This window comes from Zonotrichia leucophrys, chromosome 3 (assembly GCF_028769735.1).
Source record: "Zonotrichia leucophrys gambelii isolate GWCS_2022_RI chromosome 3, RI_Zleu_2.0, whole genome shotgun sequence".
In the NCBI taxonomy this organism is placed as follows: domain Eukaryota; kingdom Metazoa; phylum Chordata; class Aves; order Passeriformes; family Passerellidae; genus Zonotrichia; species Zonotrichia leucophrys.
This window is the reverse complement of record NC_088172.1, coordinates 114,131,671-114,150,020: the sequence shown is the minus strand read 5'-3', so window position 1 is coordinate 114,150,020 and position 18,350 is coordinate 114,131,671. Positions and strand designations below refer to the sequence as shown.

Below are 18,350 nucleotides of genomic sequence, written 5' to 3'. Positions count from 1 at the left end.
GGGAAAAACCCCAACTCCCAAATTCCAAACCCCAAAAATCTCAAACTCCAAACCCCAAATCCCAAACCCCAGATCCCAAATCCAAAGCCCCAATCCCGATCCTGATCCCAAACCAGGATCCCAAAAAGACCAGGACAAACCCCAAAAAACCCCGGGATCAACCCCAAAAACAGTGGGATCGACCCAAAAAACAGTGGGAAAACCCCAAAAACAGCGGGGAAAACCCCAAAAACACCAGGATTGACCCCAAAAGCAGTGGGATTGACCCCAAAACAGCGGGAAAACCCAAAAACACCGGGAAAACCCAAAAACCAGTGAGATTGACCCCAAAAACAGTGGGGAAAACCCCAAAATCAGTGGGATTGACCCCAAAAACAGCGGGAAAACCCCAAAAACAGCAGGGAAAAACCCCAAAAACAGCGGGAAAACCCCAAAAACAGCGGGATCGACCCCAAAAAACCCGGGATCAACCCCCAAAAAAGCGGGAAAACCCCAAAAACCCCGGGATCGACCCCAAAAACAGTGGGAAACACCCCAACAGAGGGAAAAAAATCCCCAAAATGCCGGAATTGACCCAAAACCAGGAGGATAAATCCCAAAAACATCAGGATCTACCCTAAAACCCAAATCCCAAATCCCAAATCCCAAACCCGAAACTCCAAATCCCAAACCCCAAATCCTGAACCACAGACCCCAAATCCCAAACCCTAAATCCTGATCCTGATCCCAAACCCAAATCCCAAAACCAGCAGGATCAACCCCAAAAACACCGGGATCCCAATTCCCCAAATCCCAGGTCCCAAACCCCAAATCCCAAATCCCAAACCCAAAACTCCAAACCTCAAACCCCAAATCCTCAACCTCATCCCAAACCAGAATCCCAAACCCAGCAGGATCAACCCCAAAAACACCAGGAAAAACCCCAAACCCCAAATCCCCAAACCCCAAATCCCAAACCCCAAATCCTGAACCTCAGACCCCAAATCCCAAACCCCAATCCTGATCCTGATCCCAAACCAGAATCCCAAAAGCAGCAGGATCAACCCCAAAAACACCGGGATCAGATCCCAAAAACACCAGGAAAAACCCCAAACCCCAAATCCCAAATCCCCAAAATCCCAAACCCCAAATCCCAAAAATCCCCAAAACCCCAAACCCCAAATCCCAAACCCCCAAATCCCCAAATCCCAAAATCCCAAAAATCCCCAAGATCCCAAATCCCAAACCCAAAACTCCAAACCCCAAATCCCAAAAAATCCCAAAACCACCGGGATTGACCCCAAAACCACTGAGATCAAAAAAATCTGAGATCAGATCTGGGATTGGGATTTAGGATTTGGGGTTTGGGATTTTGGGGATTTGGATTTGGGATCTGGGATTTGGGGTTTGGGATTTTGGGGATTTTGGAGCTTGGGATTTGGAATTTTTTAGGATTTTTGGGATTCAGGATTTAGGGTTCGGGGTTTAGGGTGAGGGATCTGGGATTTTTGGGATTTGGGATTTGGGATCTCAGATTCGGGAATTAGGATCAGGGATTTGGGGGTTGGGATTTTTGGGATTCAGGATTTGTGGTTTGGGGTTTGGGATTTGGGATTTTTGGGATTTGGGATTTGGGAATTTGGGGTTTGGGATTTGGGATTTTTTGGGATTTGGATTTGGGATTTTTTTCCAGATTTTTGGGATTTGGGGTTTAGGATCAGGGATCTGGGGTTTGGGATTTTGGAGATTTTTGGGATTCAAGATTTGGAATTTGGTTTTTTTTTATTTTATTTTGGATTTAGGATAAGGGATTTGGGATTTTTGGGTTTCAGGATTTGGGATTTGGGGTTATTGGGATTTAGGATCAGGAATTTGTGCTTTTTGGGGTTCAGGATCAGGAATTTGGGGTTTTTGGGATTTTTGGGATTTAGGATCAGGGATTTGGGGTTTTTGGGATTTTTGGGGTTTAGGATCAGGGTTTTGGGGTTTTTGGGATTTAGGATCAGGGATTTGGGGGTTTTGGGGTTTTTGGGATTTAGGATCAGGGATTTGGGGTTTTTGGGATTTAGGATCAGGGATTTGGGGTTTTTGGGATTTTTGGGATTCAGGATCAGGGATTTGGGGTTTTTGGGATTTTTGGGATTCAGGATCAGGGATTTGGGATATTTGGGGTTTTTGGGGTTCAGGATCAGGGATTTGGGATTTTTGGGGTTTTTGGGATTCAGGATCAGGGATTTGGGGTTTTTGGGATTTAGGATCAGGGATTTGGGGTTTTTGGGGTTCAGGATCAGGGATTTGGGATTTTTGGGGTTTTTGGGGTTCAGGATCAGGGATTTGGGATTTTTGGGATTTTTGGGGTTTTTGGGGTCAGGATTCGGGATCTCACCGGCTCCTGGAAGTAGAGCTGGTAATCGAACTCCGGGATCTGCCTCAGTTTCTCCAGGGCGTCGGAATCGGGGTCGGGCGGCCGGAACGGCGTGTTCAGAACGGCCACGGCCCTGCAGATTGCAGGGGATTGATTGGGGATTGATTGGGGATTTATTGGGGATTTATTGGGGATTTATAGGGGATTTTATATGGATTTATATGGGATTTATTGGGGATTTTATATGGGATTTATTGGGGGTTTATAGGGGATTTATTGGGGATTTATTGGGGATTTATAGGGGATTTATTGGGGATTTATAGGGCATTGATTGGGGATTGATTGGGGATTTTATATGGATTTATATGTGATTTATTGGGGATTTTATATAGGATTTATTGGGGGTTTATTGGGGTTTTATAGGAGATTTATTGGGGATTGATAGCGGATTTTATAGGGGATTTATTGAGGATTTTATTGGGGATTTATAGAGGATTTATAGAGGATTTATTTGGGGGTTTATAGGGGATTTATTGGGGATTTTATAGGGGATTGATAGGGGATTTTATATGGATTTATATGGGATTTATTGGGGGTTTATTGGGGATTTATAGGGGATTTATTGGGGATTTATTGGGGATTGATAGGGGATTTTATATGGATTTATATGGGATTTATTGGGGATTTTATATGGGATTTATTGGGGATTTATTGGGGTTTTATAGGGGATTGATAGGGGATTTATTGGGGATTTATAGGGGATTTTATATGGATTTATATGGGATTTATTGGGGATTTTATACGGGATTTATTTGGGGTTTATTGGGGTTTTATAGGAGATTTATTGGGGATTGATAGCGGATTTTATAGGGGATTTATTGAGGATTTTATTGGGGATTTATTGGGGATTGATAGCGGATTTTATAGGGGATTTATAGAGGATTTATAGAGGATTTATTTGGGGGTTTATAGGGATTTATAGGGGATTGATAGGGGATTGATAGGGGATTTTATATGGATTTATATGGGATTTATTGGGGATTTATAGGGGATTTATTGGGGATTTATTGGGGATTTATTGGGGATTTATTGGGCTTTTATATGGATTTATATGGGATTTATTGGGGATTTATATGGGATTTATATGGGATTTATTGGGGATTTATATGGGATTTATTGGGGATTTTATAATGGAGTGTTCAGAACGGCCACGGCCCTACAGATTATTGGGGATTTATTGGGGATTTATTGGGGATTTATTGAGGATTTATTGGGAATTTTATTGGGGATTTATTGAGGAATTTATTGAGGATTTATTGGGGATTTATTGGGGATTTATTGGGGATTTATTGGGGATTTATTGGGGATTTATTGGGGATTTATTGGGGATTGATTATGGATTTTATCGGGGATTTATTGGGGATTGATTGGTGATTGATTGGGAATTTATTGGGGATTTAAAGATATTTTAAATGGGATTTTTTAGGGATTTATAGAGGATTTTATATGGGAATTTATGGGGATTTATGGAGGATTTTATTGGGATTTTTTTGGGGATTTATTTGGGATTTATAGGGATTTATTGGGGAATAATTCGGGATTTATTATTGGGAGCTTATAGGGGATTTATTGGGGATTTTATAGGGGATTTATTGGGGATTGATTGGCGATTGATTGGCGATTTATTGGGGATTTAAAGAGATTTTAAATGGGATTTTTTAGGGATTTATAGAGGATTTTATTGGGAATTTATAGGAGATTTATGGGGGATTTTATAGGGGATTTTTTGGGGATTTTTTTTGGGATTTATTGGGGATTTATTGGGATTTATCGGGGATTTATTGGGGATTAATTCGGGATTTATTGTTGGGAGCTTATAGGGGATTTATTGGGGATTTTATAGGGGATTTATTATGGATTTTATGGGGATTTATTGGGGATTGATTGGGGGTTGATTGGAGATTGATCGGGGTTTTTTGGGGGATTTAAAGAGATTTTAAATGGGATTTTTTAGGGATTTATAGAGGATTTTATATGGGAATTTATTGGGGATTTATTGGGGATTTTATTGGGGATTTATTGGGGATTTTTTGGGGATTTTTGGGGATTTATTGGGGATTTATTGGGGATTTATTGGGGATTTATTGGGGATTTATTTGGGATTTATTATTGGGAGCTTATAGGGGATTTATTGGGGATTTTATAGGGGATTTATAGGGGATTTATTATGGTTTTTATGGGGGATTGATTGGGGATTGATTGGGGTTTTTTTGGGGATTTAAAGAGATCTTAAATGGGATTTTTTAGGGATTTATGGAGGATTTTATATGGGAATTTATGGGGGATTTATAGGGGATTTATGGAGGATTTTATTTGGGATTTATTGGGGATTTATAGGGGATTGATAGGGGATTTATTGGGGATTTATAGGGTATTGATAGGGGATTTATTGGGGATTTATTGGGAATTTTATTGGGGATTTTATTGGGGATTTTATAATGGAGTTTTCAGAACCACCACGGCCCTAAAAATTCCAGGCGGGAAAATTCAAGATTTGGAATTGCCGGGGGCTCCAGAATTCCGGGAATTCCGGGATTTTTATTGATCCTGGGATTTTTCCCATGGGATTTTTCCTTATTTTGGGATTTCAGTTGTGGGGTTTTTATGGATTTTGGGGGTTTTTGGTGTTTTTGGTGTCTCACCGGACGCGCTCGGGGTAGAACAGAGCCACGTTCCAGGCCATGGCCCCGCCCCAGTCGTGGCCAACCAGGATCACCTGCGGGATTCCCTGCGGAAAGGGGAAATCCCAAAAACCCCAAAAATCCCAAAAATCCCCGAAATCGCAGATCTCAAATCCCAAAAATCCCAAACCCCAAAAATCCCCGAAATCGCAGATCCCAAATCCCCAAATGCCAAAAAATCCAAATCCCAAAAATCCCCGAAATCGCAGATCTCAAATCCCCAAATGCCAAAAAATCCAAATCCCAAAAATCCCCAAAATCGCAGATCTCAAATCCCCAAATGCCAAAAAATCCAAATCCCAAAAATCCCCGAAATCGCAGATCCCAAATCCCAAAAATCCCAGAAATCGCAGATCTCAAATCCCCAAAAATCCCCGAAATCGCAGATCCCAAACCCCCAAATCCCAAAAATCCCAAATCCCAAAAATCCCCAAAATTGCAGATCCCAAATCCCAAATCCCAAAAATCCCCGAAATCGCAGATCCCAAATCCCCAAACGCCAAAAAACCCAAATCCCAAAAATCCCCGAAATCGCAGATCCCAAATCACCAAATGACAAAAATTCAAATCCCAAAAATCCCCAAATGCCAAAAATCCCAAATGCCAAAAATCCCTGAAATCGCAGATCCCAAATCCCCAAATCCCAAAAATCCCAAATCCCAAAAATCCCCGAAATCGCAGATCTCAAATCCCAAAAATCCCCGAAATCACAGATCCCAAATCCCCAAATGCCAAAAAAATCCAAATTCAGAAAATCCCTGAAATCGCAGATCCCAAATCCCCAAATGCCAAATCCCAAATCCCAAATCCCCAAACGCCAAAAAACCCAAATCCCAAAAATCCCCAAAATCGCAGATCCCAAATCCCAAATCCCAAATATCCCAGGTCCCAAACCCCAAATCCTGAGTCCCAAATCCCAAAAATCCCCGAAATCGCAGATCTCAAATCCCCAAATGCCAAAAAATTCCAGTCCCAAAAATCCCCGAAATCGCAGATCTCAAATCCCAAAAATCCCCGTAATCACAGATCCCAAATCCCCAAATGCCAAAAAACCCAAATCCCAAAAATCCCCAAATGTCAAAAATCCCAAATCCCAAAAATCCCCGAAATCGCAGATCCCAAATCCCCAAATGCCAAAAAATCCAAATCCCAAAAATCCCCAAATGCCAAAAATCCCAAATCCCAAAAATCCCCAAAATCGCAGATCCCAAATCCCCAAATGCCAAAAAATCCAAATCCCAAAAAACTGAAATCCCAAATTGCAGATCCCAAATCCCAAATTCTGAATCCCAAATCCCAAATATCCCAGGTCCCAAACCCCAATTCCACATCCCAAAATATCCCAAATCCCAAAAATCCCAAAACCCCCAACCCCCAAATCCCTGATCCTAATCCCAAATCCCCAAATGCCCAATTCCCAAATTCCAACTCCACACCTCAAATTCCAAACGCCAAAAATCCCAAAATCCCAAAAATGCAAAATCCCAAAATCCTCAAATCCCAAAATCCTCAAATCCCAAACCCTAGACCCCAAAAATTCAAAAAACCCCAAATTTCAAAATTCTAAAATCCCAAAACCTCCAAATCCAAAACCTCAAATCCCAGGCCCCAAAAATCCCAAAAAATCCCCAAAAAAACCCAAATCCCAGATCCTAAATTCCAAATCCCAAATTCCAAAAATCCCCAAAATCCCAAACCCCAAATCCCTGATCCTAACCCCAAAATTCCCAAATCCCAAATATTAGACCCCAAATCCCAAATCCCAACTCCAGACCCCAAATGCCAAACACCAAAAATCCCAAAAATCCCAAATCCCAAAAATCCCAAAAATCCCAAAAATCCCAAAAACCCCAAAAATCCCCAAAATCCCCAAAATCCAAAAAATCAACCAAAAATCCCAAATCCCAAAATCCCCAAACCCCAAATCCCAAACCCTAGACCCCAAAAATTAAAAAAACCCCAAATTTCAAAATTCTAAAATCCCAAAACCTCCAAATCCAAAACCTCAAATCCCAGGCCCCAAAAATCCCAAAAAATCCCCAAAATCCCAAATCCCAGATCTTAAATTCCAAATCCCAAATTCCAAAAATCCCAAACACTGAAATCCCCAAATTAATCCCAAATCCCAAATCCCAAACCCAAATCCCAAATCAAAAATCCCAAACCCAAATCCCAAATCTCAACCCCAGATCCCAAATCCCAAAAATCTCAAAAAAATCCCAAATCCTGAAGCCCAAATCCAGATCCCAAACCCCAATTCCACATCCCAAAATATCCCAAATCCCAAAATCCCCAAATCCCAAAACCCTCAAAAATCCCCAAAACCCCAAATCCAAACCCCAAATCCCAAATCCTCACCAGTTTATCCAGGAAAGTGATGAAATCCTGGGAAAAGGGATTGGGATCAGCGGGATTGGGGTCAGATCCCATTGGGATTATTGGGATCGTTGGGATTGGGATTATTGGGATCAGTGGGATTGGGATCTGATTCCATTTGGATTATTGGGATCGTTGGGATCGTTGGGATCAGGGGATCAGATCCCTTTGGGATTGTTGGGATCAGCAGGATTGGGATTATTGGGATCAGCGGGATCGGGATCAGATCCCATTGGGATTATTGGGATCGTTGGGATCACTGGGATTGGGATCTGATCCCATTGGGATTATTTGGGATCAGTGGGATTGGGATCATTGGGATCAGCGGGATTGGGGTCAGATCCCATTGGGATTATTGGGATTATTGGGATCAACAGGATCGGGATCAGATCCCTTTGGGATTATTGGGATCAGCGGGATCGGGGTCAGATCCCATTGGGATTATTGGGATCAGTGGGATTGGGATCATTGGGATCAGCGGGATTGGGATCAGATCCCGTTGGGATTATTGGGATCATTGGGATCAATGGGATCGGGATCAGATCCCTTTGGGATTATTGGGATCGGCGGGATCGGGGTCAGATCCCATTGGGAATATTGGGATCGTTTGGATTGGGATTATTGGGATCAGCGGGATCGGGGTCAGATCCCATTGGGATTATTGGGATCGTTGGGATCAGCGGGATCAGTGGGATTGGGATCTGATCCCATTGGGATTATTGGGATCAGTGGGATTGGGATTATTTGGATCAGTGGGATTGGGATCATTTGGATCAGCGGGATTTGGGTCAGATCCCTTTGGGATCATTGGGATCAGCAGGATCGGGATCTGATCCCATTGGGATTGGGATCAGTGGGATCATTGGGACCATTGGGATCATTGGGATCAGATCCCATTGGAACTGGGATCAGGGATTGGGATTGGGGTCAGATCTGGATTGGGATCAGATCAGGATCAGATCTTGTCAGGATTGGGATCAGATCGGGATCATTGGGATCAGTCTGGGATTGGGATCAGATTGGGATTAGGATCAGGATCATTGGGATCAGCAGGATTGGGATCAGATCCCATTGGGATCGGGACCAGTGGGATTGGGATCAGTCTGGGATCATTGGAATCAGATTGGGATCATTGGAATCGGATTGGGATCATTGGGATCGGGATCAGATTGGGATTGGGATCAGTGGGGTCAGGATCAGTGGGATTGGGATTGGGATCAGGATCATCGGGATCAGACCCCATTGGGATTGGGATCAGATTGGGATTGGGATCAGATTGGGATTAGGATCAGGATCATTGGGATCAGCGGGATTGGGATCAGATCCCATTGGGATTGGGATCAGATTGGGATTGGGATCAGATTGGGATTAGGATCAGGATCATTGGGATCAGCGGGATTGGGATCAGATCCCATTGGGATTGGGATCATTGGATTGGGATCAGATCCTGATCAGATTGGGATCAGATTGGGATTGGGATCGGGATCAGTGGGATCATTGGGATCAGCGGGATCGGGGTCAGATCCCATTGGGATCGGGATCAGTGGGGTTGGGATCATATTGGGATCATTGGAATCAGATTGGGATCATTGGGATCGGGATCAGATTGGGATTGGGATCAGTGGGGTCAGGATCAGTGGGATTGGGATTGGGATCAGGATCATCGGGATCATTGGGATTGGGATCAGATCCCGTTGGGATTGGGATTGGTGGGATTGGGATCAGATTGGGATCACTGGGATCAGTCTGGGATCAGTGGGATTAGGATCAGATCCCATTGGGATTGGGACTGGCAGGATTGGGATTGGGATCAGTGGGATTGGGATCAGTCTGGGATTATTGGGATCAGTCTGGGATTGGGATCAGATTGGGATTAGGATCAGGATCATTGGGATCAGCAGGATTGGGATCAGATCCCATTGGGACCGGGACCAGTGGGATTGGGATCAGATTGGGATTAGGATCAGGATCATTGGGATCAGTGGGATTGGGGTCAGAACCCACTGGGATTGGTGGGATGGGGATCAGATGGGGATCATTGGGATCAGTCTGGGATCATTGGGATGGGATCAGATCCCATTGGGATTGGGACTGGCAGGATTGGGATTGGGATCAGGATCAGCGGGATTGGGATCAGATCGGGATCATTGGGATCAGTGGGATTGGGATCAGATCCCATTGGGATTGGGATCAGATTGGGATCACTGGGATCAGTCTGGGATCATTGGGATCACTGGGATCAGTGGGATTGGGATCAGATCCCATTGGGATTGGGATTGGTGGGATTGGGATCAGATTGGGATTAGGATCAGGATCATTGGGATCAGATCCCATTGGGATTGGGATCATTGGATTGGGATCAGACCCTGATCAGACTGGGATCAGATTGGGATTGGGATCAGGATCATCGGGATCATTGGGATTGGGATCAATGTTCCCATTGGGATTGGGATCGGTGGGATTGGGATCAGATCGGGATCATCGGGATCGGCCCCTCCCAGCCCCAGAATTCCCCAAATCCCCCAAAATTCCCAAATTCCCGGGATCTGCTCACCTTGCAGATCTGCTCCTGGGAATATTCCGAGATGTCTGCGGGAAAAAAAAAAAAAATTCCAGAAGTTTCTTTTCCAGGATTTTAAATTTTTCCACATTTTTTTCCCCCACCTGATTTTTCCCCCATAATTTTTCCCATTTTTCCCGACCGTTTTTCCCACGATTTTTTTCTCCCATGATTTTCTTCCATGATTTTTTCCACACTTTTTAAAATTATTTTTTTTTCCCCACGACTTTTTTTTTTCCATTATTTTTGTTTCCATTTCCCCCCATTATTTTTTCCTGGTTTTTTTTCCCCCCCCCAATTTTTTCCCATGATTTTTGTTCCTTTTTTGTTTTTTGTTTCCATTTTTTCCCCATTATTTTTTCCTGGTTTTTTTTTCCCCCCATTTTTTCCCATGATTTTTTTTCCCTTTTTTTTTTTTTTTTTTTGGTCATGATTTCATTTTCCCACAATTTTTCCCCCCAAGATCTTTTTTTTTTTTTTTCCGCAATTTTTTCCTTATTTTTCCCCCAACTTTTTGTCCCATACTTTTATTTTTATATTTATTTTTATAATTACTGATTCCCATTATTAATTCCCATTGTTAATTCCCCTTGTTATCCCCATTATTAATTCCTGTTGCTGTTATTAATCCCCATTATTAATTCCTATTACTAATTCCCATTGTTAATTCCCCTTGTTATCCCCATTATTAATTCCTGTTGCTGTTATTAATCCCCATTAATAATTCCCATTATTAATTCCCATTGTTATCCCCATTATTAATTCCCATCAGCATTAATTCCCATCGTTATTAATTCCCGTTGCCATTATTAATTCCTGTCAATAATTCCTATTATCAATTCCTATTATCAATTCCATTATCAATTCCCATTATTAATTCATATCATTATACCCATTATTAATTCCTGTTATTAACTCCCATTATTAATTCCCATCATTATTAATTCTTGTTATCAATTCCCGTTATTAATTCCCATAGTTATTAATTCCTGTTGCTGTTATTATTTCCTGTTATTAATTCCCATTAGCAATTCCCATCATTACTGATTTCCATTATTAATTCCCATTATCAATCCCCGTTATTAATTCCAGTCATTAATTCCCGTTGTTATTTATTCCTGTTAGTAATTTCTGTTATTAATTCCCATGGTTATTCCCATTAATTCCTATTATTAATTCCTGGTATTAATTCCCACTGTTATCTACATTATTAATTCCTGTTGTTATAAATTCCCATTGTTATTCCCCTTATTAATTCCCGTTGCCATTATTAATTCCCATTATCAAATCCCCTTATCAATTCCTGTAGTTATCCCTGCTATTAATCCCCGTTATTAATTTCTATTATTAATCAATTCCCGTTGCGTTATCAATCCCAGTTATTAATTGCCATTATCAATGAATTCCCATTCCCGTTATCAATTCCTGTTATCAATGAATCCCAATTGTTATCAATTCCCATCACCATTATCAATTCCCATTATGAATTCCAGTTATTAATTCCCGTTATCAATCAATTCCCATTGCTATCAATTCCTGTTGCCGTTATCAATTCCTGTTATCAATCCCCATTATCAATGAATTCCCAACGTTATCAATCCCAGTTATTAATTCCCATTATCAATGAATTCCCATGGTTATCAATTCCCGTTATCAATCCCAGTTATTAATTCCCATTATGAATTCCAGTTATTAATTCCCGTTATCAATCAATTCCCATTGCTATCAATTCCTGTTGCCGTTATCAATTCCTGTTATCAATCCCCATTATCAATGAATTCCCAACGTTATCAATCCCAGTTATTAATTCCCATTATCAATGAATTCCCATCATTATCAATTCCCGTTATCAATCCCAGTTATTAATTCCCGTTATCAATGAATTCCCATCATTATCAATCCCAGTTATTAATTCTTGTTATCAGTGAATTCCCATGGTTATCAATTCCCATTATTACTTCCCGTTATCAATGAATTTCCATTGTTATCAATCCCCATTATCAATCCCAGTTATTAATCCCCGTTATCAATGAATTCCCATCGTTATCAATCGCCACTATCAATCCCATTTATTAATTCCTGTTATCAATGAATCCCCATTGTTATCAATGAATTCCCATGGTAATCACATTCCCATGGCTGTTATCAATTCCTGTTATCAACCCCTGTTATCAATCCCCGTTATCAATGAATTCCCACCGTTATCAGTACCCGTTATCAATCCCCATTATCAATGAATTCCCATGGTTATCAATTTCCATTCGCATTATTAATCCCCGTTATCAATAAATTCCCATCGTTATCAATTCCTGTTGCTGTTATCAATCCCCGTTATCAATGAATTCCCATGGTTGTCAATCTCTGTTATCAATGAATTCCCAACGTTATCAACCCCCATTATCAATGAATTCCCATGGTTATCAATTCCCATCGCCCTTATCAATTCCCATTATCAATTCCCGTTATCAATCCCCGTTATCAATGGATCCCCATGGTTATCAATCCCCGTTATCAATGAATTCCCATCGTTATCAATCCCAGTTATTAATTCTCATTATCAATGAATTCCCATCGTTATCAGTGAATTCCCATGGTTATCAATTCCCGTTATCAATCCCAGTTATTAATTCCCATTATCAATGAATTCCCCATGGTTATCATTCCCTGTTATCAATGAATCCCCATGGTTATCAATGAATCCCCGTGGTTATCAATGAATTCCCGTGGTTATCAATCCCCATTATCAATGAATCCCCATTGTTATCAATGAATTCCCATGGTTATCAATCCCCACCGTTATCAATGAATCCCCGTGGTTATCAATCCCCGTTATCAATGAATCCCCGTGGTTATCAATCCCCGTTATCAATGAATTCTCATCGTTATCAATGAATCCCCATGGCTATCAATGAATTCCCATGTTATCAATCCCCATTATCAATGAATCCCCATCGTTATCAATGAATTCCCATGTTATCAATCCCCATTATCAATGAATCCCCATCGTTATCAATGAATCCCCGTTGTTATCAATGCCCGTTATTCCCAATGAAGGCCCGTTCTCATCAATGGCGCCGCAGTTCCGGCTCTCACCGCTGGGGGCGCTGCTGTCCCCGTACCCCTTCATCTCCAGGGCGATCACGCGGAACCCGGCCCGGGCCAGCGGCGCCATCTGGGGAATTCGGGAATTTTGGGAAATTTTGGTGGAATTTCTGGGGAATTTTGGGAATATTTCAGGAATTCTGGGGAATTTCAGGGTATTTTTCAGGAATTTTTTTGGGAATATTAGAGATTTTTTTAAAATTTTTGAGGATTTTAGGGAATTTTAGGGGAATTTTCAGAGAATATTTTGAGGGAATTTTTGGATAAGTTTTAGAATTTTTTTTGGGAATTTTTTTATAATTTGGGGGGGATTTTTTGGGGAATTCAGGGAAATTTTGGGAGAATGGGGTGAATTTTGGGAGGATTTTTTGTTGAATTTTAGAAGAATTTTTGGGATTTTTTTGGGGAACTTGTAAAATTTTTTTTTATTTATTTTTAATTTTTGGGGGAATTTTTTGGTAATTTTTTTCAAATTTTTGGGGCAATTTTTGGGGGATTTTTGGGTAATTTTTTTCAATTTTTGGGGCAATTTTTGGGTAATTTTTTTCAAATTTTGGGCAATTTTTGGGGGATTTTTTGGTATTTTTTTTTCAATTTTTGTGGATTTTTGGGGAACGTTTTGGGTCTGACCTGGAAGCGCCAGGAGAGCCAGCACTCGGGGAAGTATTTTGGGGGAATTTTGGGGAATTTTTGGGTAATTTTTTCAAATTTTTGGGGCAATTTTTGGGGATTTTTGGGTAATTTTTTCCAAATTTTTGGGGGGATTTTTTGGTAATTTTTTTCAATTTTTGGGACAATTTTTGGGGGGATTTTTGGGTAATTTTTTTCAATTTTTGGGGCAATTTTTGGGGGAATTTTTGGGTAATTTTTTTCAAATTTTTGGGGGGATTTTTGGGTAATTTTTTTCAATTTTTGGGGGATATTTTGTGGATTTTTGGGAATGTTTTGGGCCTGACCTGGAAGCGCCAGGAGAGCCAGCACTCGGGGAAGTATTTTGGGGGAATTTTTGGGAATTTTGGGGGAATTTTTGGGGATTTTTTGGTAATTTTTTTCAAATTTTTGGGTGGAATTTTGGGTAATTTTTTTGAAATTTTGGGCAATTTTTGGGGGGATTTTTGGGTAATTTTTTTTCAAATTTTTGGGGGAATTTTTTGGGTAATTTTTTTCAAATTTTTGGGCAATTTTTGGGGGATTTTTGGGTAATTCTTTTCAAATTTTGGGGGGATTTTTTGATAATTTTTTTCAAATTTTGGGGCAATTTTTGGGTAATTTTTTTCAATTTTTGGGGGGATTTTTGGGTAATTTTTTCAATTTTTGAGGCAATTTTTGGGGGGATTTTTTGGTAAATTTTTTCAAATTTTTGAGGGGATTTTTGGGTAATTTTTTTCAATTTTTGGGGAATGTTTTGGGCCTGACCTGGAAGCGCCAGGAGAGCCAGCACTCGGGGAAGCCGTGGCACAGGCAGAGCGCGGGGCCCCGGCCCAGCTCCACAAAGTGCAGCCGCACCCCCGGCTGGGAAAAAAACGGGGAAAAAAAAATGGGAAAAAAAACCGGGAATTCTGCACCGGGCCAGGAAAAACGGGAACGGACATTCCGGCCCTTCCCGGAGCGCAGAGGATTCCAGGCCTGGAATTCCAGGCATTCCCAAGATTCCAGAAAATTCCAGCCTGGAATCCCAGCCATTCCCAGATCCCGGGAGATCCCAGGCCTTGGAATTGAAGCCGTTCCCAGATCCCATCCTGGAATCCCAACCATTCCCAGAATCCAGGACATTCCGGCCCGGAATTCCACCCATTCCCAAGATCCCAGCCTGGAATCCAACCCATTCCCAGATCCCAGAAGATCCAAGCCTGGAATCCCACCCATTCCCAGAAGATCCCACCCATTCCCAGATCCCAGCCTGGAATCCCAACCTGGTTTTCCAGAAGATTCTGGGACCTGGAATCCACCCTCCCCTCCCCATTCCCAAGATCCCAGAAGATCCAAACCTGGAATTCCACCCATTCCCACATCCAAGAAGATCCCAGCTTGGCTCCCCACCCATTCCAAAAATATTCCAGCCTGGAATCCCACCCATTCCCAGGATGATCCCAAATCCCAGAAGATCCCAGCCAGGATTCCCAGATCCCAAACATTCCCAGATCCCAGAAGATCCCACCCATTCCCAGAAGATCCCATCCACTCCCAGGTGGAAGAACATTCCAGAAGATCCCACCTTGGATTCCCAGAAGATCCCAGAAGAATCCCAGATCATTCCCAGATCATTCCCAGTACCCAGAAGATTCCAGAAGATCCCAGCCTGGATTCCCACCCATTCCCAGATCCCAGAAGATCCCAGCCCACAATCCCACCCATTCCCAGAACATTCCAGAAGATCCCAGCTTGGATTCCCAGAAGATCCCAGTCCTGAATCCCAGATCATCCCCAGATCATTCCCAGTACCCAGAAGATTCCAGAAGATCCCAGCCTGGATTCCCACCCATTCCCAGGAGATCCCAGCCTGGGATTCCAGCCATTCCCAGAAGATTCTGGAAGATCCCAACCATTCCCAAATCCCAGAAGATTTGGAATCCCCACAATCCCCACAATCCCACCCATTCCCAGAAGATCCCAGAAGATCCCAGCCTGGAATCTCAGCCATTCCCAGGAGATCCCACCCATTCCCAGATCCCAGCCTGAATTCCCAGCTTGGATTCCCAGAAGATCCCAGCCCGGATTCCCAGATCCCAAACATTCCCAGATCCCAGAAGATCCCAGCCTCCATTCCCACCCATTCCCAGAACATCCCAGAAGATCCCAGCCTGGATTCCCACCCATTCCCAGAAGATCCCAGAATATTCCAGCCTGGAATCCCACCCATTCCCAGGAGATCCCACTCATTCCCAGATCCACACATTCCCAGATCCCAGAAGATTGGGATCCCCACAATCCCAGATCCCCCATTCCCAGAAGATCTCAGAATATCCCAGCCTGGAATCTCGCAACCAGAAGATCCCAGCCCAGAATTCCCAGATCCCAACCATTCCCAGAACATCCAGAAGATCCCAGTCTGGAATCTCCAGCCATTCCCAGGAGATCCCATCCACTCCCAGAGTGGAAGAAACATTCCAAAATCCCAGCTTGGATTCCCAAAGATCTCAAGAATTCCAGATCTTCCCAGATCATTCCCAGTACCCAGAAGATTCCAGAAGATCCCAGCCTGGATTCCCACCCATTCCCAGATCCCAGAAGATCCCAGCCTGGAATTCCACCTGTTCCCAGGAGATCCCAGCCTGGATTCCCAGCCACTCCCAGAAGATTCTGGAAGATCCCAACCATTCCCAAATCCCAGAAGATTTGGGATCCCCACAATCCCCACAAATCCACACCCATTCCCAGGAGATCCCAGAAGATCCAGCCGGAATCCACCAGTCCCTGGAATCTCCACCCATTCCCAGAGATCCACTCCATCCCAAGATCCCAGAAGAATCCCAGCTTGATTCCCAGAAGATCCAGCCCAGATCCCAGATCCAGCCTGAATTCCGATATCCCAGGATCCCAGAAGATCAGCGCCCAGACCCAGATGCCCGAACCATCCCATCCCCCATTCCCAGAGATCCATCCCAGCCTCGATCACTCCCCATCCAGATCCCAGTCAGATTCCCAATCCAGCAATCCAGAAGATCTCAGCCATTCCCAGCAGATCCCACCCGAGATCCCAGAAGATCCCATTCCCAGCGGATCCCATTGGATCCCGTACCCGGATCCGGACGTGTCCGTGCGCCAGCTCCTCAGCACAGATCGGCTCCGGCAGCGGCGCCGCCTCCGCCCCGAACAGCAACTGCGGGAATGGGGATTGGGGTTTGGGAATTGGGATTTTGGGATTTGGGGATTTTGGGATGTGGGATCAGGGATTTGGGATTTGGGATTTGGGATTTGGGATTTGGGATTTGGGATTTGGGGATTTTGGGAATCAGGAATTGGGGATTTGGGGATTTTGGGATTTGGGAATTGGGATTTGGATCAGGGATTGGGATCTGGGATTTGGGATTTGGGTTTGGGGATTTGGGATCAGGAATTGGGGATCAGGATTTTGGATCAGGGATTGGGATTGGGATCAGGGATTGGGTTTTGGATCAGGGATTGGGATTTGGGGTTTGGGAATTGGGAATGGGATTTGGGGATGGGATCAGGGGATGTGGGGGTTTGGGATTTCGGGATCAGGGATTTGGGATTTGAGAATTGGGATTTGGGGTTTGGGATCAGGGATTGGGGATTTGGGGATTTTGGGATTTGGGGATTTTGGGATCAGGCATTTGGGGTTTGGGAATTGGGAATTGGGGGTTTGGGATTTGGGGTTTGGTATCAGGGATTTGGGGTTTGGGAATCAGGGATTTGGGGATTTTGGGATCAGGGATTTTGGTTTGGGATTTGGGATCAGGGATTTGGCATCAGGGATTTGGGATTTAGGGCATTTGGGGGTTTGGGATTTTGGGATCAGGGATTTGGCATCAGGGATTGGGATTTGGGGATTTGGGATTTGGGGATTTTGGGATTTGGGGACTGGGATTTGGGGATTTCGGGAATCAGGATTTGGGATTTGGGATTTGAGAATTTTGGGATTTTGGGATCAGGGATTGGGGATTTGGGATGTGGGGTTTGGGAATCAGGAATTGGGATTTAGGGTTTGGAATTGGGGTTTGGGAATTTGGGTTTGGGGTTTGGGATTTGGGGATTTGGGATTTTGGGATCAGGGATTTTGGGTCAGGGGTTGGGGATTTTGGGATCGGGATTGGGGTTTGGGATTTGGGAATTAGGATTTGGAGTTTGGGATCAGGGGATTTGGATTTGGGGTTTGGGATTTTGGGATCAGGGATTAAGTATCAGGAATTTGGGGATTTTGGGATCAGGGATTTTGGATCAGGGGTTGGGGATTTGGGGATTGGGAATTGGGAATTGGGATTTGGGGATTGGGATTTGGGGATTTTGGGGTTTGGGATTTTGGGATCAGGGATTTGGGGTTTGGGAATCGGGAACTGGGGTTTGGGATCAGGGATTTGGGGATTTTGGGATCAGGGATTGGGGATTTGGGATTTGGGGTATGGGATCTTTTAGGATTTGGGGTTTTTTGGAATTTCGGCTCTGGGATTTTTTGGGATTCGGGATTTTTTGGAAATCGAGGTCTGGGATTTTTTGGGATTTGGGATTTTTTGGAATATGGGGTTTTTTGGAATTCGGGGTTTGGGAT

The 18,350-nt window shown here is 43.2% G+C and overlaps 1 protein-coding gene across 1 annotated transcript in view; it reads right to left on the bottom strand.

Annotated features, from left to right (window-relative positions):
• EPHX2 (epoxide hydrolase 2) overlaps positions 1 to 18,350 on the bottom strand; it is a 42,469-nt gene that overhangs the window by 11,367 nt on the left and 12,752 nt on the right. Inside the window, exons 5-11 of the mRNA XM_064707161.1 lie at positions 16,863 to 16,943; positions 14,540 to 14,635; positions 13,115 to 13,193; positions 10,016 to 10,050; positions 7,444 to 7,470; positions 5,047 to 5,132; positions 2,366 to 2,477 (exon numbers count right to left, since the gene is read on the bottom strand). Coding sequence (XP_064563231.1) covers positions 2,366 to 2,477; positions 5,047 to 5,132; positions 7,444 to 7,470; positions 10,016 to 10,050; positions 13,115 to 13,193; positions 14,540 to 14,635; positions 16,863 to 16,943 — 516 coding nt within the window. The remainder of the gene's footprint in view (positions 1 to 2,365; positions 2,478 to 5,046; positions 5,133 to 7,443; positions 7,471 to 10,015; positions 10,051 to 13,114; positions 13,194 to 14,539; positions 14,636 to 16,862; positions 16,944 to 18,350) is intronic.